Source organism: Astatotilapia calliptera, chromosome 10 (assembly GCF_900246225.1).
Source record: "Astatotilapia calliptera chromosome 10, fAstCal1.2, whole genome shotgun sequence".
Taxonomy (NCBI): Eukaryota; Metazoa; Chordata; class Actinopteri; order Cichliformes; family Cichlidae; genus Astatotilapia; species Astatotilapia calliptera.
In genome coordinates this window covers 24165434-24189127 of record NC_039311.1, presented here as the reverse complement: position 1 = coordinate 24189127, position 23694 = coordinate 24165434, and the positions used below count along the sequence as shown (strand labels likewise).

Genomic DNA, 23694 nt, shown 5'->3' with positions numbered 1-23694 from the left:
AGGTGTGCTTCATTCCAGGAAAGGGAGTATTCAGATTGATGTGAAACTGAAAGTGTTTCAGATAAAAACAGAAATGTAATCGAATGTTTACAGTGGAAACTGTTACTGGACAATTCAGAAGGACTGGATTAGTAATACTAAATATTAGTAACATTCAACCTTAATTCTTTGTTATCCCAGTAACAATTAAAACTGTTTGTTTTTTTTTTTGTTTTTTTTAAAGTGCTGTCCTTTCTAGGAATCATAACTGGGTTTCACAAGGGACGTATCGATCACAGGCGTAGACAGCCACACATTTCTTTGTAAGATTGACATGATGTAAGTAAGTAAGTAATGTTTATTTATAGAGTACCTTTCACAGACAAGTGGTCACAAAGTGCTTTACAAGAAAGGTAAGAAAACACAATACACTCATAAATACATCATAAAAACCATGGTCTATATAAAGCTTTTTGAAGGTCTCCACAGAGTCCAGACATCATAAAAATAGAGGAAGTGCATTCCACAGTCTGGATGCAACAGCTTGGAAAGATCGGTCCCCTCAAGTTCTAAAATGAGTGTGGGGGACCACTAAAAGGTTTTGATTAGATGACCTCAGGTTACGAGAAGAGGTATGTGTACGAATCAAATCAGCAATATTGGAAGGGGTCTGTCCCTGTAATGCTCTAAAAGTTCAAACTATAATTTTAAAATGGAACCTAAATCTGACTGGTTCGACCAGCGACTTTAAAACAGGGGTCATATGAGCTCCCTTGTTCGAGCAGGTCAGTAGCCTCCCTGCAGAGTTTTGAACAACCTGTAGACGAGCTAGCCCTTTCTCGTTTAGACAAGTAAACAGGCTGTTACAGTAGTCAAGTCTTGTAGAGACAAAAGTACAGAATTATGATCTCGAGTTCACTTGTTGACACGATGGATCTAAGTTTGGAAATGTTCCTCAAGTGGAAAAAGCAGGTTCTTACTGATTTAAATGTCCCTCCAAAGAAAAAGCTTAATCAAAAATAACACCTAGATTTCTAAGGTTATGCTTCTATAAGGAACCTAAATCACCTAATCGCTGTTTAATATCAGTTATTGCACTGTCTGGTGCAATAATCAAAGTTTCTGTTTTCTCTGGGTTTAGCTGTAAGGAATTATTGTTCAACCATTATTTAATGTTGGTTAAACAGTCAGAGCGGAGAGCTTATGAACTTCAGAAGGCTTAAATGAGTAGTATAGCTGAATATCATCAGCAAAAAGATGATAAGATACATCAGGAAACTGCCGTATTATCTGGCTTAAAGGAAGAATGTATATTAAAAACAGAATAAGTCCCAGCACGGAGCCCTGAGGAACTCCACACAGCAGCTCTGTAGATTCCGACATGACATGTAGGATGAAAACCAGTCTAGAACAGAGCCAGACATCCCAACCAGGTCTATCAGTCAGTTTATCAGGATGGTATGATCAACTGTGTCAAGGGCTGAGGTAAAGTCTAACAAGACTCGAGCTGTGTCCCAATTCAGGGGCCGCACACTTCAGAGTACCCGGCCTTCGCGGTCTACGAGCGAGAAGACGCAGACACACCACACTGACACCAGTGAACAGCCAGGGAGTGGACATTGAGATAGTGGACTCTTATAGGTACCTGAATAATAAACTGGACTGGAGTCACAACACTGATGCTCTCTACAGGAAGGGTCAGAGCAGACTCTACCTGCTGAGGCGGCTGAGGTCATTTGGAGTACAGGGAGCGCTTTTAAAGACCTTCTATGACTCTGTGGTGGCATCTGTCATTTTTCACAGTGTGGTATGTTGGAGCAGCAGTTTATCGGCAGCTGAGAGGAAGAGGTTGGATAAACTCATCAGGAAGGCCAGCTCTGTTCTGCGAGGCACCCTGGACCCAGTGCAGGTGGTGGGAGACAGAAGGACTCTGGCCAAAATAACATCTCTGATGGACAGAGTCTCCCACCCCATGCATGTAAATGTTGCTGAACTGCAGAGCTCCTTCAGTGACAGACTGCTGCGTCCTCGATGCATGAAGGAGCGTTTCCGCAGGTCCTTCCTCCCTGCAGCTGTCAGACTGTACAATCAGAACTGCTCCCAACAAACACAGATGTTTACATCTGCACTGTAACTGCAACAATTTAATCAACTGATTCGCACTATAACCTGGTTTGCCTCTTATCTGTAGTTATTTTTATTTAATTTGATAACTGTACAGTACTCTGTTTATAGTAATCATTGTCCTTAATGTAAATATGTAAGAAAAATTGTGTATGTTTCTGTTCTGTGTCCTGTTTGTTGTATATGTGTCTTTTTGGCTGCTGTTACAACCAAATTTCCCCTTGTGGGACAATTAAAGGATTATTCTATTCTTCTATTCTAAAAGGAAAGACGCACATGGACTGCTAACTCTGAAAGGAAATAAAGTGTGATTTAAGTCATTCAGTAACTCATAATACATGAACTCAGGAAACTCTAACAGAAACTCACTTCAGCTGCCGCCCCATGAGGGAGTGAAGAAGGAGTTAGCTGTAGGTGAATGCAGTCCTTATATAACTGGTTACAGGTGAGTGCAATTAAGGGTAAGCACCACACCCAATCAAAGGTGAGGAAAAGAAACTAGGTGCATCTGGTGAAGTGAGTGCACTGAAAGGTGAGTCTTTACAACATCTATATGACTGAATAAGAATATTTACATCATTTCCAGTAAAAAGTAGAGAACTGTCAAATATGATGGAGAACCTCCCAGCAGTAGTCTCAGTTATTATGCGTCTGAGTTTTTAACTTCCAAGGTGTTTGTTTAGAACTAAAGTTGAGTTCAAAAAAGACAATTATGATCACTCAAAAGTGCATGCTCGACAAACACGTTGCCAATGTTGAGGCCCAAGGAAAAGACAAGTTCCAAGGTATGGCCTTTTAAATGGGTTGGACCAGAGACATGTTGGACAAAGTCAAAAGAATTGGATACAGATAAAAGTTCTGCTGCAGAGTTTGATGAGGCATCATCAATATGAATGTTAAAATCCCCAAGAATCAAAACTTTCTCCAGCTGGATAATAGAAGATTAGAAGTTCGTAAAATCCTTTAAGAACACAGCAGCAGAGACAGGAGGGCGATAGACTGAAACTGTCATGTCAAACTGTCAAAGATAAAATATGTTCGTAGAGCCAACCTTAATTTTTTTGACTCAAAAGAAGAACAGTTTTTAGTTTGCATATCTCTGCATGTGTAACTGTCCTTAAAGACAACAGCAAGTCCTCCACCACGGCGACGTAAATGGGAGGCGCCCAAGTAAGAGCAGCCAGCAGGGCGCAGTTTGTTTAGGTGAATAAACTTGCCATCCCTCTGCCATGTTTCAGTGAGAAACAGAAAAAAAACAGGGAGGGGGGAAGGGTTTCTGTGAAGAGCTTATTCAGAGAGAAGGATTTGTTTGCGATGGAGCGGATGTTCAAGAGCAGAGTCCAACTAAATACTGGCAGCGCAGGTTTCACATCAGATTGTCGAAGTGGGACTGACAGCAAACACCTTGTCCGATCGCATGGTCTCCAGCAGCGCCACGGACCTAGTATTGCATGTGAATTTCTAATTATAAAACGCAAACAACTACAAATGAATTATACTTGTGTAGGGACCCTTCATGTCATATTTCTCCACACCTTAAAATTAGGGAGGTTTCCTATGATGCACTGAGCATTTCTTCTTCACTCTGTTCACTCTCTTTTTGTTCCTGCACCACTTGTTACAGTCTAGCTGAGTAGCTGACTGTGTGAAGTATGAATAGTAGACCCAAGAGCAAACAAAATGGAACATGGAACATAACTTGAGTTAACAAAAAGTGAGCTGTTTAAAGCGGCTGATGGAGAAACACAAAGTAATGCACAAGGCAAAAAAAGACGAGAATAAACAACAACCGAAACTGGGGGAAAATAAATAAATATGAAACTTGGTATAGATACAAAGAGACCTGGACCATGGAGACATGGCACAAAAAACCACAGATGACCTGACACTGAACAAAGGAGGACAGAGGACTTAAGTACACAAAAATATAATGAGAGGATGGGGAACAGGTGGAAACACAGCTGGGACAAATCAGACCTAACTAGACAAGGGGAAGAAATCTGGACACACTGCATACTGGACAGAGACTTTCACAGTAAAACAGGAAGCAGAATGGAATGCAGACATGACAACACGAACTTGATAACATAAGACACACAAACATGAAACACATGAAGGGTGAGGGAAACTTGAAACACAGGGGTAGAAGACACAAGGGGAATCTGAAAAACTATAAACTATAACGGAAACTTAGGTTTAGTGGAAATGAACTTAGAGAACCTAAAGTACTTAAACATAAACCACAAACATCAAAATAAGCTAAAACTCAAAATGCTGGGTCAAAAAACCCAGGATTATGACACATCCATATTCTTCCACTTAAATTAGTGTAGACCTACAGTTAGATTTGGATGTCTCAAGACAGGTCTTGGTCTCGAGACTTTGATGTGGTCTTGGTCTTGTCTTGGTCTAGACGGACTTTGGTCTCTGTCTTGTCTTGGTCTCACTGTCTCGGTCTTGCTGTCTCAGATCTAAATAGTGGTAAGGAGATTTGGAGTCAACAGTATCCATGACACACAACGTAACGTTCGATGATGTGTCATACGCAAAAGCATCAGCTCTAAGAGCCGTGCTTAGAGAGTGCTTTGTAGTGAATCAGAAGAGTCGACTCTCATTGAGCGAGAGCCGGCTCCTCAATTAATTTCCTTTCGTTGCTCAGCTCTCACACAGTGGCTCAGCTATGCTCCAATCCTTCCATATTGTGGCCAATCACATGCGAGGATATAGGATAATATCATTATGTGAAAAACAGAGAGGGTGAGAGACGCGACAGTCAAGTGGAGCGTGCGTCTGTCCTCTCAGTAAGTGAGTGAGACAGTAGACAGCAGTGAGGAGGGCTGTGCGAGTGCATCGCAAAAACACATAAATATGCCTGACACCTGTAAACAAAGCAGCATCTGGCTGCAGTTTATAGACTTTTTTGTGTTGGTCTCGGTCTTGGTCTAGTCTTGGTCTCGACACCCTCTGGGCTTGGTATTGTCTAATGTACATTTTTAAGGTTATACTTTTTTTAAATTTCATCATTATTTGAAATTGTTGAATGCTCCACTTTAAATGTCTCTTTACAAAAACCTCCATTCATCATGTTAGTGATATTTTATTTCTTGGAACAGGAAACTTTAGTGTACATTGCTCACTTTATTTCACAAACAGCAGTAAATAAAAAATCATCATGAACACATAACTGAAATTAAACATTTTACAATCCACCAACTTAAGTATAGAAATAAAAACTAAGTTGAAAATGCAAACATCACAATAACCCTGATTACAATTATCTGATACATAATTATTTTTTTCTGTAATTTTAAATACACTGAAGTTATTTTCATAGGAATTTATATTTATGGGAGTTTTTTCTGCTAATGTTACAACAAAACACTGGTTAAATATAAAATATATAAGAAATGAATATTGTTTGCCAAATAAACAGTTTTACCTGAATAGCTGGTGAAAACAAGAAAATCAAAGGAATTAAAGAACACACTTATATCCATAAGCATTCATCTCTAACAGGTGCAGGATAGATAAACACATCTCAACAAGTAGCACATGGCATCAAATTTTACTATTTTATGTTTATTCTCTTCTTGAGCTCACACACCTCAGCAGTGTGTCCAGCACTTTGTGGAAGCCACAGTCCAACATAGAGAGGCTGAGTGAACCTGGTCTGGACTCTGTGGAGGAGATTCATGGTCTCAGTGATGCTGTAGAAAGAAAGAGTTCCTGCCCTGTGATCCAAATATACTCCTATTCTTGAGGATAGAGGGCATGGGATGGGAGTGGAAATGTTGTTGTGTTTGAATTCATAACCGCTGCCTGAAACTGTTAATTACCAGGATTTGTCATTCAATCCAAATCCACATTCCTCTCTGGTCCCTCTACGGCCAATATCCTTGTATGCAACAGCTACTCCAACAGTCCCGTTGCACTTCACCTCCCAGTAACAGTGTCCAGTCAGACCCTCTCTGCTCAGGACCTGCCACCATTCAAGGAATTTGTCTGGATGACTTGGATATGACTGGTTTCTACTCATCAGTGTTACTTTTCTGTTGCTGTCACTCAGTGACAACAGTGTGTGTGCTGTATTTGGATCTAGAGTGATCTGACAAGAATGTTTCAAAAAGTCGTCTCTGGTTTTGGGTTCTCCTTGAGGCAGTAAAATATCTGCTTTGGTCGTTCCAACTGAGATTTTTGGCCATTCATCACTGAGAAGAGCCTTCACTTTATCTCTGGTCCGTGACACAGATGCAGTCACATCCTCAAAGTACTGCAGAGTAACATTGTTGTAGGTGGGTACGTTTGTAGATGCACTCAGATGTGACAGTGAGGAGTAGTTTTTCAGAAAATGGAGGTGATCCTCAGTCAGTGAGAGCTGCTGCAGTTCAGCGTCTCTCCTCCTCAGATCTCTGATCTCCTGCTCTATTTTCTCCTGAAGCTCTTTGACTCTGTTCTGTTCACATTTTTGCTTGGATCTGATCTTCTGCTTCACCTCAGAGCTTTTTTTCTCAATGAGACTGATCAAATCTTTGAACATCTTCGCACTTTGCCTCAAAGCTTTATCAGTAGAAAGACTTATAGCCTCAACTTCCTCTTGAAGCACCTTCACATCTTTCTCTCTTTCCTGGATTCTCTGTTGGACATTTTGTCGATTTGTTTCAAGATCTTTCTGTCTCTCAGCTCTTTCCACTGCAGCTGACACTGTGACATGGTCTTTGTGTTCATCCATTAAACAAAGAAAACAGATACACTGCTGATCAGTGCGGCAGAAGATCTTCATCACCTCATCATGGCGAGGGCAGAAGTTCTCCTGAAGCTTTGAAGCATCATTGATGAGCTTGTGTTTCTTTAATGGAGCTATGTTGTAGTGAGGCCGAAGGTGCTGCTCACAATAAGAGGCCATACACACCAGGCAGGACTTGGAGGCTTTCCGCTTCCTTCCAGAACAGAAATCACAGGCCATGTCCCCAGGTCCAGCATAGGCATGACCAGATGAAGCAGATGTGAGTCCTGCTTTTAGATCTTCCACTAGCTCACCTAAAATTATGTTTTTCACCAGGACAGGCTGCGATTTGAAAGTCTGCCTGCACTGAGGACAGCTGTGGGTTTCCTTCTCATTCCAGCAAGTTTCGATACAGGTCATGCAGTAGCTGTGCCCACAGGGAATAGTGACTGGATCCTTTAGAAGTTGTAGACAGATGGAACACCTCAGTTTTTCTCGATACAGCTCAATTACTTGCTGCGCCATGTCTCCTCCGCTCAAACGACGTCTTACTTTCTGTTTCCAGAAAAAAGCCATTTTCATGCAGAGACACTGACCTGAGCAGATGGAAATTCTTTGCAAATTTTTTTGTTTTGCATCTTATCACATGACCGGCAGATCAGTAATGTCTGAAGTAAATAGTCTATAAACAGGGAGGAGCTTAAAACGGTGTGCTTCATTCCAGGAAAGGAAGTATTCAGATTGGTGTGAAACTGAAAGTGTTTCAGATGAAAACAGAATTGTAATTGTACGTTTACATTGGAAACTGTTACTCAAGAATTCACTAGGAATACAATTAGCAATACTAAATATTAGTAACATTCAACATTGATCCCTTTATGCCTTTATAGAGAAATATTAAATTGACTCAAATTTATAGGAAAAATGGACTTGTAGTTGTCAAAAAATAAACATTTTAGTACATTTAGTGTCCATTATATAATTTTAAATACTGGGAATGGAGCAGAATAGACTGGAGCCAATACAAGTTTAGAATAAGCTTAACAGTTGATGTGAGACATCACTAATGCTGAAGAGTTCTTTCAAGTCTGGCTTGAAACATACGGAATATACAGATTACAGGTCAAGCATTTAACATGTTAATAACAAATATAGGCCTAATTACTTATTAGAAAGCAACTTTCACATCTCTGTTTAGGTAAATGTATTATGGTTAAAAGATGCTTTGTTATCCCAATAACAATTAAAACTGTTTTTTAAAGTGCTGTTCTTTCTAGAAATCATAACTGGGTTTCAGTAGGGACGCATCCATCACAGGTGTAGAAAGCCACACATTCCTCATTATAAAACGCAAACAACTACAAATGAATTATACTAGTGTAGGGACCCTTCATGTCATATTTCTCCACACCTTAAAATGGGAGAGGTTTCCTATGATGCACTGAGCATTTCTTCTTCTCTCTTTTGACTCCTTTTCTGTTTCTGCACCACTACTGTATTTAACACTTAGCAGTTATTAAACTCTCTTCGGTAGTTTGCCTTTTGTCTTGTCTCTCTCCTCTCTTTTCTTTCTCCTCACCCCCAGCTGGTCATGGTGGAGAGCTGCTCCTCCCAGAACTTGGTTCTCTTGGAAACTTCCTCCTGCTAAAAGGAGTTTTATCTCCATGCTGTTGCCAAGTGCTTCCTCATAGTGACTGAACTAAATGTGAATAAAACTGAACTGAACTGAACTGAACTGACCTGACATGAAGTCATCATGGGTATAAATATCCTGTGAACCAGCCAAACAGCTAGACATCAGCCAGAGAAGGTAAATATAGAGGACAGTAACAAAATATCACCAATATTAACAGTATTGGAACTAAACAATGATAGAATTAAATAAATAGCTCATAATGGGATGAAAATCAAAACAGGAATCCAAGCTCAAAATACAACCTAAAAAGAACTCAACTTAGAAAATGTTTATTAAAAAAAAAAAGAAAAGATAAAATCATACTGAGAATAAAGATTAACGCAGAATGGGGAAGGACAGAACATCGGCAGAACTGGGAAAAAAAATACTGCAAACTCTGTAAATACTACTCTAAAACACAAACAAAATAATTTAAAAAAAAATAATCCAGACTCCTGAAAACTCAAAACACAGGAATCAATATATATGGCTACAGCTGAATCAAAACTACTGACTCATCCCAGAAACTAAATAACAAAGAATAATAATAAACTAAACAAAACTGTGAGACACAAACCCAGGGGCAATGACAAGTTCAGGCCTGTCAATGAACAGTGGTGCTAGAGGGCAGTAGCATTGGAAAATATCTGCTGGTGTCAGAGTGAAGGGCACATTATTCCACACTTAAGTTTATCAACTTTTTGTTTTTCATTTTCTTTGTTTAAAACACAAAAAAGGAAGAAAGAGGAAAAGAGAAAAAAAACCAAATATTTTTGTTAATTATTTGAGCTAGAGCGTATGGATATTTCCTTTTTCTCAACTTGTCACATGACTGTGATAAGAGAGGGTGTGCCTAACGCCTGAGGTGAACAGTCTGTAAACAGAGAGGTAAATAGACGGGTGTGCTTAATTCCAGGAAAGGGAGCAGTCGGATTGGTGTGAAACTGAAAGTAACTTTTATAAGATATCTTTTTTTCATTTACAAATATAACAAATAAAAAAACATAACATTGGGGTTTGCCACGCGAGACATGCTGCTGTGCAGTCCTCCAAGATCTTTACACTTTTATTTATATAACGCCAAATAACAACGGTTGCCTCATGGCACTTTATATTTTAAGGCAAGACCCTGCTGTAAGATGGAGAAAACAGAGAAACCCTCAACAATCAGAAGACCCCCTATGAGCAAGTGGTTTGGCAACAGTGGGAAGGAAAAACATCTTTTTTTAATAGGACACACTTGTGTACACACAAAGCCTGAAGAAATCCATCTTTTTTTTTTCCACGTGGATGGAGAGCTTTAAGGTTTAATTCATCTGGCCATCACTCCACGACAAGATCTGCTTTGCAGGTGCTGCAGTTTCACACTCTTGGGTAGCTCTTTACCTGCCTGCAGGGAGTTACTGATAACAGATACAACAACATGAAAGTATGACTCAGTCCTGCCTTTCATCAACGGTTCAGAGTGCCGATGATGTAATGGTGTGGTGAATATATTCTTGGCATGCTTTGGGCCCTGTAATACCAACTGAGCATTATGGGAAAAAAAATCAGCCTACCTAAGCAGGCAACTCTCCATATTGTCAATAGGGAGCAGAATTCTTAACAAATATATCAGTTTTCCATCTGATATATCATACAGACATATGGCTAATATAGAGTAATGGATCTAAATGATCATCAGTTCCAGAAATCTGTTAAATCCCTTTTTGAAAATCTTTTATGAAATGAAGTAACCTTGAAAAATCCCAAAATATACGTGTAAAATCCTTAATCAATTCCAAAGCCCCTACAGCAAAATTTACATGAATTACTAAATAATAACGGACAAACTCGTCTGTTATATTTAAATTTCTTTCCAATTCAACTTTAACATCCACATCCTCCTACTTAAATTAGTGTTTTAGAGCTATGTATGTTTTTAAAATTACACTTTTTTAATTTCATCATTATTTGACATTTTTAAATGCTCTATTTTAAATGTCTCTTTACAAAGTTTACATTCATCATGTTAGTGATATTTTATTTCTTGAAACAGGAAACTTTAGTGTACATTGCTCACTTTATTTCACAAACAGCAGTAAATAAAAATGAAATCATCAATCATCAAATGAAAACATAACTAAAATTAAACATTTTACAATCCACCAACTTAAGTATAGAAATAAAAAGTACATTAAAAATGCAAACACCATATTAACCGTGATTACAACTTATCTGATACATAATTATTTTTTTCTGTAATTTTAAATACACTGAAGTTATTTTCATATGAATTTATATTTATGTGAGTTTTTTCTGCAAATGTTACAACAAAACACTGGTTAAATATAAACTATATAGGAAATTAATATTGTTTTGCCAAATAAACAGTTTTACCCAAATAGCTATTGAAAACAACACAATCAAAGAAATTAAAGAACACACTTATATCCATAAGCATTCATCTCTAACAGGTGCAGGATAGATAAACACATCTCAACAAGTAGCACACGGCATCAAATTTCACTATTTTATGTTTATTCTCTTCTTGAGCTCACACACATCAGCAGTGTCTCCAGCACTTTGTGGAAGCCACAGTCCAACATAGAGAGGCTGAGTGAACCTGGTCTGGACTCTGTGGAGACGATTCATGGTCTCAGTGATGCTGTAGAAAGAAAGAGTTCCTGCCCTGTGATCCAAATATACTCCTATTCTGGAGGACAGAGGGCCTGGGATGGGAGTGGAAATGTTGTTGTGTTTGAATTCATAACCACTGCCTGAAACTGTTAATGACCAGGATTTGTCATTCAATCCAAATCCACATTCCTCTCTGGTCCCTCTACGGCCAATATCCTTGTATGCAACAGCTACTCCAACAGTCCCGTTGCACTTCACCTCCCAGTAACAGTGTCCAGTCAGACCCTCTCTGCTCAGGACCTGACACCATTCAAGGAATTTGTCTGGATGACTTGGATATGACTGGTTTCTACTCATCAGTGTTACTTTTCTGTTGCTGTCACTCAGTGACAACAGTGTGTGTGCTGTATTTGGATCGAGAGTGATCTGACAAGAATATTTCAAAAAGTCGTCTCTGGTTTTGGGTTCTCCTTGAGGCAGTAAAATATCTGCTTTGGTCGTTCCAACTGAGATTTTTGGCCATTCATCACTGAGAAGAGCCTTCACTTTATCTCTGGTCCGTGACACAGATGCAGTCACATCCTCAAAGTACTGCAGAGTAAGATTGTTGTAGGTGGGTACGTTTGTAGATGCACTCAGATGTGACAGTGAGGAGTAGTTTTTCAGAAAATGGAGGTGATCCTCTGTCAGTGAGAGCTGCTGCAGTTCAGCGTCTCTCCTCCTCAGATCTCTGATCTCCTGCTCTATTTTCTCCTGAAGCTCTTTGACTCTGTCCTGTTCGGCTTTTTGTTTGGATCTGATCTTCTGCTTCCCTACAGAGCTTTTTTTCTCAATGAGACTGATCAAATCTTTGAAAGCCTTATCACATTCTCTGAAAGCTTTATCAGCAGAAAGATTGATAGCCTCCCCTCTTCGATGAAGCATCTTCACATCTTTCTCTCTTTCCTGAATTCTTTGAAGAAATTTTTGTCGATTTCTTCCAAGCCCTTTCTGCCTCTCAGCTCTTTCTGCTGCAGCTGACACTGTGACATGGTCTTTGTGTTCATCCATTAAACAGAGATAACAGACACACTGCTGATCAGTGCGGCAGAAGATCTTCATCACCTCATCATGGCGAGGGCAGATGTTCTCCTGAAGCTTTGAAGTGGCTTTGATGAGCTTGTGTCTCTTTATTGGAGCTACGTTGTAGTGAGGCTGCAGGTGATGCTCACAGTAAAAGGCCATACACATCAGGCAGGACTTGGAGGCTTTCCGCTTCCTCCCAGAACAGGCCACATCTCCAGGTCCAGGATAGGCATGATCAGGTGAAGCTGTCAGATGTTCTACTTTCTTTAGGTCCTCCACTAACTCAGCTAACATGGTGTTCTTCACCAGAACAGGCCGCGGTGTGAAAATCTCTCTGCACTGAGGGCAGCTGTGTGTTTCCTTCTCATCCCAGTAGTTTTTGATACAGTCCATGCAGTAGCTGTGCCCACAGGGAATAGTGACTGGATGCTTTAAAAGTTGCAGACAGATGGAACAGCTCAATTTTTCTTGATCCAGCTGAATCGTTCGCTGTGCCATGTCTCCTCAATGTAAGTAACGTCTCCCCAGATAAAAGCTGCTCTTGTCTCTTTTATATAGAGACACTGAGTATGGAAATTTCCTGTTTTTCCACTTATCACATGACTGTGATAACAGAGGGCGTGCCTAACGTCTGAGGTAAACAGTCTGTAAACAGAGAGGGGCTTAGAAAGGTGTGCTTCATTCCAGGAGAGGCAGTCATCAGATTGGTGTGAAACTGAAACTTTTCATGTTTTTGATTAAGATGTATTTGTAGGTGCTTCAAGTCTTTGTGCAATACTTGCAGGCTGGTTGGTAGGTTGAAGCCCATTGGTTTTCCTTACTTATTTGCAATGTATATTATGGGGTTATTTCATGTTTTATTGTTCTATTACTGAAAATGATGAATTCAATTAGTATTGTCTGTATTTTCTAACTGTTAATGTGAGTTTTGTATTCTGATTTAAACAAGAAAACAAGCCTCTATTTAGAGGATAATTTTCACTCTAAGGTTTTAATTGTTTTTTTTAAGAATGCAATTTGTTCAGAATAATAATAAAGAATAATAAATGACCTTTAAATATATTTCTACTTTGTCTTGAGCTCATTTTGCCACACACACCACATATGAATAATGGCAGTCACTTAGTTTTTACAGTAGTTTTTAATACAGCTCATGCAGTAGATGTGCCCACAGGGAATAGTGACTGGCTCCTTTACAAGTTGCAGACAGATGAAACAGCTCAGTTTTTCTTGATGCAGCTGAATTACTTGCTGCGCCTTTTCTCCTCATTCAAATGGTCTCTCTTTTCGTTTTTAGATAAAAGCTGTTTTCGTCTCTTAATGCTGAGACACTGAACTAAAGCATATGGAAATTTTCTGTTTTGTATCTTATCACGTGACTCTGTCAAAGAAGAGGGTACGCGTAAACAGTGCAGAGAGGAGCTTCCATCCAGGTACTCAGATTGGTGTGAAACTGAAAGTGTTTCGGATGAAAACCGAATTATAATTGAATGTTTACACTGGAAACTGTTACTCACTGTTTATCTACCCGCTGTTGCCAAGTGCTTGTTCATACTGAGTGAAGCAAATACAAATAAAACTGAATTTAACTGAACTGACCTGAAGTCATCATGGGCATGAATTTGGACCTTAAAGACTTCAGTAACTTTTCAACTTCAAACTTTTCATTTATTAGTTAAATCCTGGCAACACATGTCACATTTTTTTTAAAATTTTCAATCTGTGTTCAGATCACACCACAAAACTGAAACTGCTCTCATCAAAAACACAAACTACCTCCTCACTGCTGCAGACTCTGGCCATATAAGTACCCTCACTCTCCTGGGCTTATTACATTGTACTTAACTTATTTATAGGGCGATCGTCACTCAAGAGTTGGCAGTTCGTCTTGTAATCGGAGGGTTGCTGGTCCAAGCCCCGGCTCGGACAATCTCGATCGTTGTGTTCTTGGGCAAGACACTTCACGTACCGCCTACTGGTGATGGCCAGAGGGGCCGATGGCGCGATATGGCAGCCTCGCTTCTGTCCGTCTGCCCCAGGGCAGCTCTGACTACAACTGTAGCTTGCCTCCACCAGTGTGTGAATGTGAGACTGAATGAAGAGTGGAATTGTAAAGCGCTTTGATGATCTTGAAAAGCGCTATATAAATGCAATCCATTATTATTATTAATGCTTAGCGTTCATCCTCCAGCTTCACTGTGTTTCTATTATTTTAACCATAGCTGTGTGGCTAGCTCTATAAATACTACTCTAAAACACAAACAAAATAATTAAAAAATAAACCAGACGCCATATAACTCAAAACACAGGAATCAAAATATAGCTACAACTGAAAGAATGAAGACTACCAACTCACCCCAGAATCTAAATAACAAAGAATAAGGAACACTGGGACAAAAACCCAGGGGCCATGACAAGTTCAGGCTGGTCAGAAAGAACAGTGGTGCTGCAGGGCAGTAGCACTGATGTCAGAGGGAATGGCACATTATGTCACATTTATTACGTTTATTTTCTTTTTGTTTTGTTTTTTTGACACACAAAACATAAAAAAGGAAGAAAGAGGAAAAGAAAGAAACAAAATCTTCTTTTTATTATTACACTGTACTCTGTCCAGTTAGCAGTGTTCTTATATGCTGTACGTTTACAACACAACTATTAGTGTCAGGACCAAAGCTCTGAGTAGTAAACACTACTGATACAGTGTTTAGTGTATTTTGAGCTACAAAAGACTGAAAATGAGCTTTAGAGGAGATCCTTCTCTAAAGCTCGATTCTCACGTGAACACTGTGGTAAAATCCTGCTTCCAACTGAGGCAGCTGTCAAAGATCAAGCTTCTTTTGGTCAAACGCAACCTTGAAAGAGACATACATGCTTTTATATGCTCTCATCTCAACTACTGCAGTGCACTTTTCATCCAACTCACCCAGGCCTCCATTGCTCACCTTCAGCTGATGCAAAACGCCACCGGTGGATTTTTATCTTGTGCAAGCAAGAGCTCCTTCACTCACCGTTTTAAAACACACTTTTACTCCCTGTCCGTCAACCCAGTGTCAGATGTCTGTGATCTTATGTTACTTTTATGTACTTGTTTATTGTTTAACTTCAACTCCTCTTTTCTGTTTCCGTATCTTTTACCTTCTGGTGTGTGTTGTTTGTCTTTTGTATTTGATATCATTTTACTGCACTTTGGTTTGCCCTGTTGTTGTTTTTAAGTGCTTTATAAATAAAGTAGTACGGTAACTGTATTTGTTTAAATTACATACTTACAAGTCACCATTTTAGAAAATGCAAGATCAAATCAAAAATGAGTTACAAAAATACTTATATATTTGCCTCCAGTTAGCTGTATTATAATATAAAATACTTAAAAACATAACTATTGGAAAAGGAGTGAGCATCTTTACTCTCCAGGCAGAACAAAGCAAGTAACATGTTGAATATTTTCATGTTTTGAGACAGGCGAGATCACATGAAACAACTACTTCACCTTAACTCAAAAAATATATACCTAAGATCGTCTACAATCATTCACCGCACAACCCTTCCCTTCTTGCCCTGCTATCAGAATCAAAGTCCATTCAGTGTAAATATCTTTGTACCCTCCCCTTTCACAGACCTCCCTCAAAAGGACTTTGGGTTCGAATTTCAGTTCATATTTGCATTCTTATAACAGAAAGGAAAGCTTTCAGACATTTACAGTCATCGTGAGGAGACATGACGCAGCAAGTGAATCAGCTGGATCAAGAAAAATTGAGCTGTCCAATCTGTCTGGATCTCCTTAAGGATCCCGTCACTAATCCCTGTGGGCACAGCTGCTGCATGAGCTGTATCAAAAAATATTGGGATGAGAAGGAAACATACAGCTGCCCCCAGTGCAAGAAGACTTTTACACCGAGGCCTGTCCTGGTGAAAAACCATGTTAGCTGAGTTAGTGGACGACCTAAAGAAAGCAGGACTTCCAGCTACTTCACCTGATCATGCCTATGCTGGACCTGAAGACGTGGCCTGTGATTTCTGTTCTGGGAAGAAGCTGAAAGCCTCCAAGTCCTGCCTGGTGTGTATGGCCTCTTACTGTGAGCAGCACCTCCAGCCTCACTACAACATAGCTCCACTAAAGAAACACAAGCTGGTCAAAGCCGCACTGATTAGCAGTGTATCTGTTATCTCTGCTTAATGGATGAACGCAAAGACCATGTCACAGTGTCAGCTGCAGCAGAAAGAGCTGAGAGGCAGAAAGATCGATCAGGGAATCGACAGAACATCCAGCAGAGAATCCAGGACAGAGAGAAAGATATGAAGGTGCTTCAGGAGGAGGTGGAGGCCATTAATCTTTCTGCTGATAAAACAGGGAAGGAGAGTGAGGAGTTGTTCAAAGACCTGATCAATCTAATTGAGAAAAAAAGCTCTGAGGTGAAGCAGAAGATCAGATCCAAGCAGGAAACTGAACAGAACAGAGTCAAAGAGCTTCAGGAGAAGCTAGAGCAGGAGATCAGAGATCTGAGGAGGAGAGACGCTGAACTGCAGCAGCTCTCACTGACTGAGGATCACCTCCATTTTCTGAAAAACTACTCCTCACTGTCACATCAGAGTGCATCTACAAACGTACCCACTATCAGTGTTCAACCTCAACAGTACTTTAAGGATATGATGATGGAAGTGTCACACCTCAGAAATGAACTACAGGCTGCTTTGAGTGAAGAGCCGGCAAACACCTGTCAGAAAATGACTCAAGTGGATCTAAAAGAGCCCGTGACTAGACACGAGTTTTTGAAATACGCCCGTAAAATCACACTGGATCCAAAGACTGCAAATCCATATTTATCTCTGAGTATGAGCAACAGGAAGGCAACGCTGACGCAAGTCAAACACTTGGTTTCCATTCATCCGAAAAGGTTCTTTTTTTTTTTTTTTTTTGCCTGTCCCATTTGGTTCTTTAGCCATCAGAAATGTTGTCTGAAGACCAACAAGGATACCCAATGTTACAGACGGGACAGACATGAGTGAGGGATAGGAAAGGGAGAGAGAAAGAGGAAGGAAAGGAAAAACAGAAGGGGAGAGGGACAGTGAGAAAGGGGGGGAGAAAAAAAATAAAAATCTCCTGGATCACCTGTTGAGAGAAGAATAGAAAACAAGCAAAAAAAAAACAAAGCAACGTACTAAACACAACACCATCGCATTAATCTAGCTAAGTGTAAACAGCAGTAAATACTAAATATTCAATGTTGTGCAGCACGCAGGACAGATGTGCTTCGAAGTAGCAGCCAAGAAAGGTGTAATTTGGGTCTACGAGCAGTGAACACCCGTGTGCATACCTGTGTGGATCAGCGCGCTTGTATTCCAAAGGTTTCTCCATGTAACGATCTGCTAGGGAGTGTGGGGGCCACAGCCCCGTCCTCCGGGGTGTGAAGCGGGTATGGAGGAGATCAAAACTCCAGACATCCAGAGGCCCCCAGAACACAAGAGACCATGGAAGACCAACAGAGGGGCAGCCGCGCCACTGTTCCAGTAAGAGCTGAGGAGAGTCCCAGATGAGGGTTCACTCAGCAGCCGCGGAGCAGAAGCCAGGGGGAGTTGCAGTGACGCGCCCGTGAGCTCCGCCGGCCCCCAGCTGTGCCTGAGTGACCGAGCCCCAGGCCGAGAGGCCGGGGGCACCCCACCTCCGAAGGGGCCCAAGCGAGCCCCAGGCTCCAGGCCCCCGATAAGCGGCCGCCAAGGAGTGAGCCCACCTGGACGCCCACCCCCAGACACAAAGAACCACCAACGCACCGACACCTGAGGGAGTCCGCCACTGCATCCGAAAAGGTTCTTACCATGGTGGCAGGTGATGAGTTCTGATGGTCTGACTGGATGTTGTTACTGGGAAGTAAAGTGGAGTGGTAAAGTTTTAATTGCAGTTACATACAATGACATTTGTAGAACAGGAAACAGGATTAAATGTGGATTTGGAAATAATGAGAAATCGTGGGCACTGGAATGTGAGGACGGTAGTTATGTTTTCAGACACAACAGCATTTCCAGTTTAATCTCAGGCCCTCAATCCTCCAGAGTGGGAGTGTATTTGGATCACAGGGCAGGTATTCTGTCTTTCTCCAGCATAGGTGTCAAACTCTGGCCCGCGGGCCAAATTTGGCCCGCAGCCTAATTACATTTGGCCCGCAAAGCCATACCAAATTACTATTAGAGCTGGCCTACTGGTATTATACAGCTAATATATATATTGTTTAGTATTAAGCTTTGCTTGTTCCATATTCAGTTTTTCAGCAAAACTTGCTTCCTTTAGCAATTTGCATACATTACTGCAAAAAATCATGTCCAACTTCAGAGGGATGCATGGCACATTCCTTCCCCCCTACCTTATCTCTTGGTACATCATCCCCCTTTTCACATATTCATAATCCCTCCCCACATAAACTTAAACATTTTTCATATAAACCTCAACACACATGGAATTGGGAAGATGTAAGCAAGGTGGAGAAGGCCTGGTAGGATATCAGCTTTGATAACTAGCACCTTTCCCAAAATGGTAAGCTTCCTCTTGTTCCATAGCCCCAATTTTATACGCATCTTCTTCAAAATCTTTCCCCAATTAAAGATAGCATCCCCCTCTGTATTCCCAAAGGAAATACCCAAGACCTCCATTGGCCCTCCACATAATTGATATTCACAAATTGCCTCTCTCCTGCCCGCCCATCTTCCCAGGTATTTATACATTGACTTATACTTGTTTATTTGAGGCCCCGCAGCCTTCAAAAACTCCTGTATAACTCTTATTGATTCTGTTACACTTTTATCATCAGCCAGGTACAGCATTGTGTCGTCCGCATACTGTTAAATTTTTAATGTTTCTCCTCCCGGTAACTGTATTCCTGTTATGTCTGGGCTTTCCCTAATTGCACAAGCCAACGGTTCTACATATAACATGTACAGTAAGACTGAGAGGGGGCAACCTTGGCACAGACCTCTCATTTGTCTTTCTTGTCTTACATCCCAGCTTTTTTGGGGGTGACTGGGTGGGGGGATATTGCTCACAGCAAATTCCTAAAAACTCCCATTGATCATTGTTGCTCCCATAGATACATTTCAGTTTACCAGTCATGAGGCTCCAAATTATACCAGGAGTGGGGTTTGAACCCACGAGAGCATCCGCTCATTGGAACTTAAGTCCAACGCCTTAACCACTCGGCCATCCTGGCGCATATATATTGTGTATGTGTGTTCCTTTAGGAAACAGGAAGATTGGTAGGAGAAAGAAACGTATTATTCTTGTTTGTTAGGATCATAGCCATAAATGGAGGACTCTTATAAAGTCCATGGATTTTCATTCACACATATTACATGAGTTATCTACTCTTTACACACTAAGGATCCACACTACCAGGGCTACGGCACACAGCTGTTTTATAAATCATCAAAACCAATACTATCCTAAGATTTATTATATACAAAAATGATCTGTTCCAAAATGTTTTCATGTAATCCTGAAAACAGAAAAACAATCTTCTGCACTATTAACCATCCACAAATGGAAACAACAGACAATACAGGTGATTTTAGCTAAAGAAGCCAAGAAAAAATTGTGGGGGTTTTTTTTTTTTCAAACGATGTAATTTACAGCCACAGAGGACAGGAAGCTGCAGTATGTAGAGAAAGAGAAGAGTTAAACCTATAATCAACATGAGTCCTTGTAGATGGCAGCCTCCGGTTTTTAAAGACTTCTATCGGTCTCTAGTGGACAACAGAGGTAACTGCAGGATTCGAGCCAGAATAATGTAACTGCAGTTCAAAACTACATATTTTTTTTGATTTCCCATAGAAAGTGTGTGTCCACGTGTCAGTCCAAGTGGCAGGATTTAGTAATTCTCGTAATAGTTAAATGTAACTCATTCACAAATATTAAGTCGCAACATTTCAGCCTGACTAACCTTCGAAGATTACACGAAGGCAATGTCCACATATCCACATGCACGCATATACCTAACGTATAACAAATTTCTTTACAGAAACTATTGAATCAAATTACACTTCTTTTTCACAGCTTCAGGGAGTGCACCGTTCCTGGAAATACTGCAATACCAGGTCGATGCGTGGAGTGGACGGAGCAAGCCCCTATTCCATCTCCCTGTTCCAAAAATCAATTTAATATATGGTCCCCGGGTAGGGGACGTATCAGATATTAAACTGATAAGAACAGATACTACACTTGATCTTAGCCAAAAGGCCGAGAAGCGATACCCACATATGGCACGACAGAAACGACTCATTCTGCTTACTGCAACTCTAACTCATGGTTACAATGAAGAACACAGTCGCCTTCTAACAAATGGTAGAGGACAGGTCGATGTTTTACTGACGTTTTACCTCCGAAAATCACAATATAACTATGGTCGGCATGTTTCAGTTTATAAACGGCGCCACATATATAACGACACTTTAGTTTCTGAAACGCCGGTCAGCGCGTGCCGGTTAATGAGATTCAAAATCACGTGGTCGTCTGCAGTCCAATCAGCGGTCGTTAAGACGGAGCGTCTTCAATTCATTTTTATAACTTTCTTGGCGTTATAATTGTTTTCATAATATGATAATTACAAGATGAAAGAATTATAATACCAGTATCGTGCGTTGAAATGAAACGACGAAAATCAAATAAACACGTCTATGATTGTTTAAGGTTTCACAAAGACACACTTCCGCCCTCAGGTGTACAGACAGAAAACTGCACAAAGTCTACTCTAGACCACAGTAATCTACTGTAGAGTACTGACACTGGATTTGCAGCAGTTTCTAACCATGGAAGTGGACATACAAAACTAGCTTAAATAAGTTACAATTATTTATGCATTTTTGTAACTTTGGTGTGAAATGAGAAAGTCTGAGAAAACTTGCAGCTGGAGGGAGGTTGAATGTATCTGTTTATCTTTTCTGCATTTGTATTACTTTAACGAACTAACCCCAGTGCTATTTCTTTTTTTAAAAAAACAAACAAAAAAACATAACAAACAAACAAAAGAAAAGCGAATAATTTTTTTTACACTTTAGCTTGTTTAGCAGTTAGCAAAACACCCTTAGGTTAGAAAACACACAAAAAATAAACAAACAAAAACAATTAGGATTAACAAAACAGTACGACATCGACAATTGAAACTAGGGTTAAATGTCAGAATGAAATAAAAGGCACTGTTCATAAAGAGTTGGTTTGACCACACCTACGTTTAAAAGGTTCTCTTAGGGGGCAGTGTTTACTTTATACGAAGTAATAGAATACAAGCCACCCTAAGCCGTAGACCGCAAGACGTCTTAAGATTGTGGTGTGATGGTGTGACATTTAATAAAAACATTAAATAGAACTATTGCCAGCTATTTTTTAAACACTTCAAAAACAAAGCCAGTTTAACCACCTTAAACTAACAAAAGCTACACTTACACCAAAAGAATCAGACATGTAAACTGCTCTTGAAGCATTTACAATTCTTAAGATTGCAGTCCCATTTAGAAGAAAACTGGGTGATGTAGAGACAAGGCACCATCTTGGTTAAAATATATATTTAAGTCAGCTCAAGAGGACAAAGGCAAGGAAGGCAGCAGGTTCGAATGGAATCTGCTCCAGATTGCTCAGGGACTGTGCAGACCAGCTGTGTCAGGTGGTCCTGTACATCTTCAACCTGAGCCTGAGTCTGGAGAGGGGTCCTGAACCGTGGAAGACTTCCTGCATGGTTCCGATGCCAAAAATCGCACACCCCAAGGAGCCAAACAACCTCAAGCCTGTGGCCTCGACTTCTCATCTGATGAAGACCATGGAAAGGCTCGTTCTGCACCACTTTTGCCCACTGGTGAGCTTAGCGATCGACCCCCTGCAGTTCACCTACCGATCTGGAATCGGGGTGGATGACGCTGTCATCTACCTTTTACACCGATCCCTCTCTCACCTAGAACAGTCTGGGAGCACTGTGAGGAAAATGTTTTTTGACTTCTCCAGGAGACTAAGGTCCTTTGGAGTCTGCAGGACTCTCTTAAGGACATTCTATGATACTGTGGTAGCATCTGCCCTTTTCTATGCAATGGCCTGCTGGGGGAGCAGATGCACGGACAGGGACAGGAGCAGGTTTGACAAACTGGTGCGGCGCTCTAGCTCTGTGCTGGGATGCCCTCTGGAGTCTGTGGAGGCAGTGGGCAAGAGGAGGATATTAGTAACGCTGACATCCATCATGAACAACCCACATCACCCTCTGCATGAGTCTGTGTGCTGAGCAGCTCTTTTAGTCAGAGAGTGAAACAGCCTCACTGCAGGAAGGAGCGCTCTCGCAGATCATTCATCCCAACAGCAGTTAGACTCTATAACTCCTCAATCACAAAATCATAAGTCACTGGACATTGTGGACATACACTGTCACACTTCATGCATAATGCATCTTTTTATATGTATGGACGTGTGCAGGTATATGTGTATGTATACATATGTATATTTAGTGTGTACATTCAATTCAATTAGATTTTCAATTCAATTTTATTTATAAAGCGCCATATCACAACAAAAGTCGCCTCAAGGCGCTTCATAGATACAGAGAAAAACCCAACAATCATATGACCCCCTATGAGCAAGCACTTTGGCGACAGTGGGAAGGAAAAACTCCCTTTTAACAGGAAGAAACCTCCGGCAGAACCAGGCTCAGGGAGGGGCGGGGCCATCTGCTGTGACCGGTTGGGGTGAGAGAAGGAAGACAGGATAAAAGACATGCTGTGGAAGAGAGACAGAGATTAATAACAGATATGATTCAATGCAGAGAGGTCAATTCACACATAGTGAGTGAGAAAGGTGACTGGAAAGGAAAAACTCAGTGCATCATGGGAATCCCTCGGCAGCCTACATCTATTGCAGCATAACTAAGGGAGGATTCAGGGTCACCTGGTCCAGCCCTAACTATATGCTTTAGCAAAAAGGAAAGTTTTAAGCCTAATCTTAAAAGTAGAGATAGTGTCTGTCTCCCGAATCCAAACTGGAAGCTGGTTCCACAGAAGAGGGGCCTGAAAACTGAAGGCTCTCCCTCCCATTCTACTTTTAAATACTCTAGGAACAACAAGTAGGCCTGCAGAGCGAGAGCGAAGTGCTCTAATAGGGTGATATGGTACTACAAGGTCATTAAGATAAGATGGGGCCTGATTATTTAAGACCTTGTATGTGAGGAGCAAGATTTTGAATTCAATTCTGGATTTAACAGGAAGCCAATGAAGGGAAGCCAAAACAGGAGAAATCTGCTCTCTCTTTCTAGTCCCTGTCAGGACTCTTGCTGCAGCATTTTGGATTAGCTGAAGGCTTTTCAGTGAGTTTTTTGGACATCCTGATAATAATGAATTACAGTACACATGTGTGTGTAGTGTGCATGTACATGTCTATACTTATAGATATCTATTACTTACAAATTAATAGTAGCGGTAAAATAGTTAAATTTATGTCTTGCATGTTTCTACAACCATATCCATAATCACATACTGTGTATACTACCACTGTATATAT

At 40.6% G+C, this 23694-nt stretch overlaps 1 protein-coding gene, 2 non-coding genes and 2 pseudogenes across 3 annotated transcripts; 1 reads left to right on the top strand and 4 right to left on the bottom strand.

Annotated features, from left to right (window-relative positions):
- Positions 1 to 5625: 5625 nt before the first annotated feature.
- LOC113030885 (tripartite motif-containing protein 16-like) lies at positions 5626 to 7351 on the bottom strand (annotated as a pseudogene).
- A 3450-nt stretch (positions 7352 to 10801) lies between these two features.
- LOC113030726 (E3 ubiquitin/ISG15 ligase TRIM25-like) lies at positions 10802 to 12707 on the bottom strand. Its single transcript, XM_026182407.1, has one exon. The coding sequence runs from the start codon at positions 12681 to 12683 to the stop codon at positions 11010 to 11012; it is 1674 nt and encodes a 557-aa protein (XP_026038192.1). The 5' UTR covers positions 12684 to 12707; the 3' UTR covers positions 10802 to 11009.
- Positions 12708 to 15899: 3192 nt separating this feature from the next.
- LOC113030968 (E3 ubiquitin/ISG15 ligase TRIM25-like) lies at positions 15900 to 22429 on the top strand (annotated as a pseudogene).
- Positions 19296 to 19378, bottom strand: trnal-uaa (transfer RNA leucine (anticodon UAA)). The gene has a single exon. It is a non-coding gene; the product is annotated as a tRNA-Leu (tRNA).
- On the bottom strand, positions 20225 to 20415 carry LOC113031276 (U2 spliceosomal RNA). Its single transcript, XR_003273707.1, has one exon. It is a non-coding gene; the product is annotated as a U2 spliceosomal RNA (small nuclear RNA).
- Positions 22430 to 23694: the final 1265 nt, after the last annotated feature.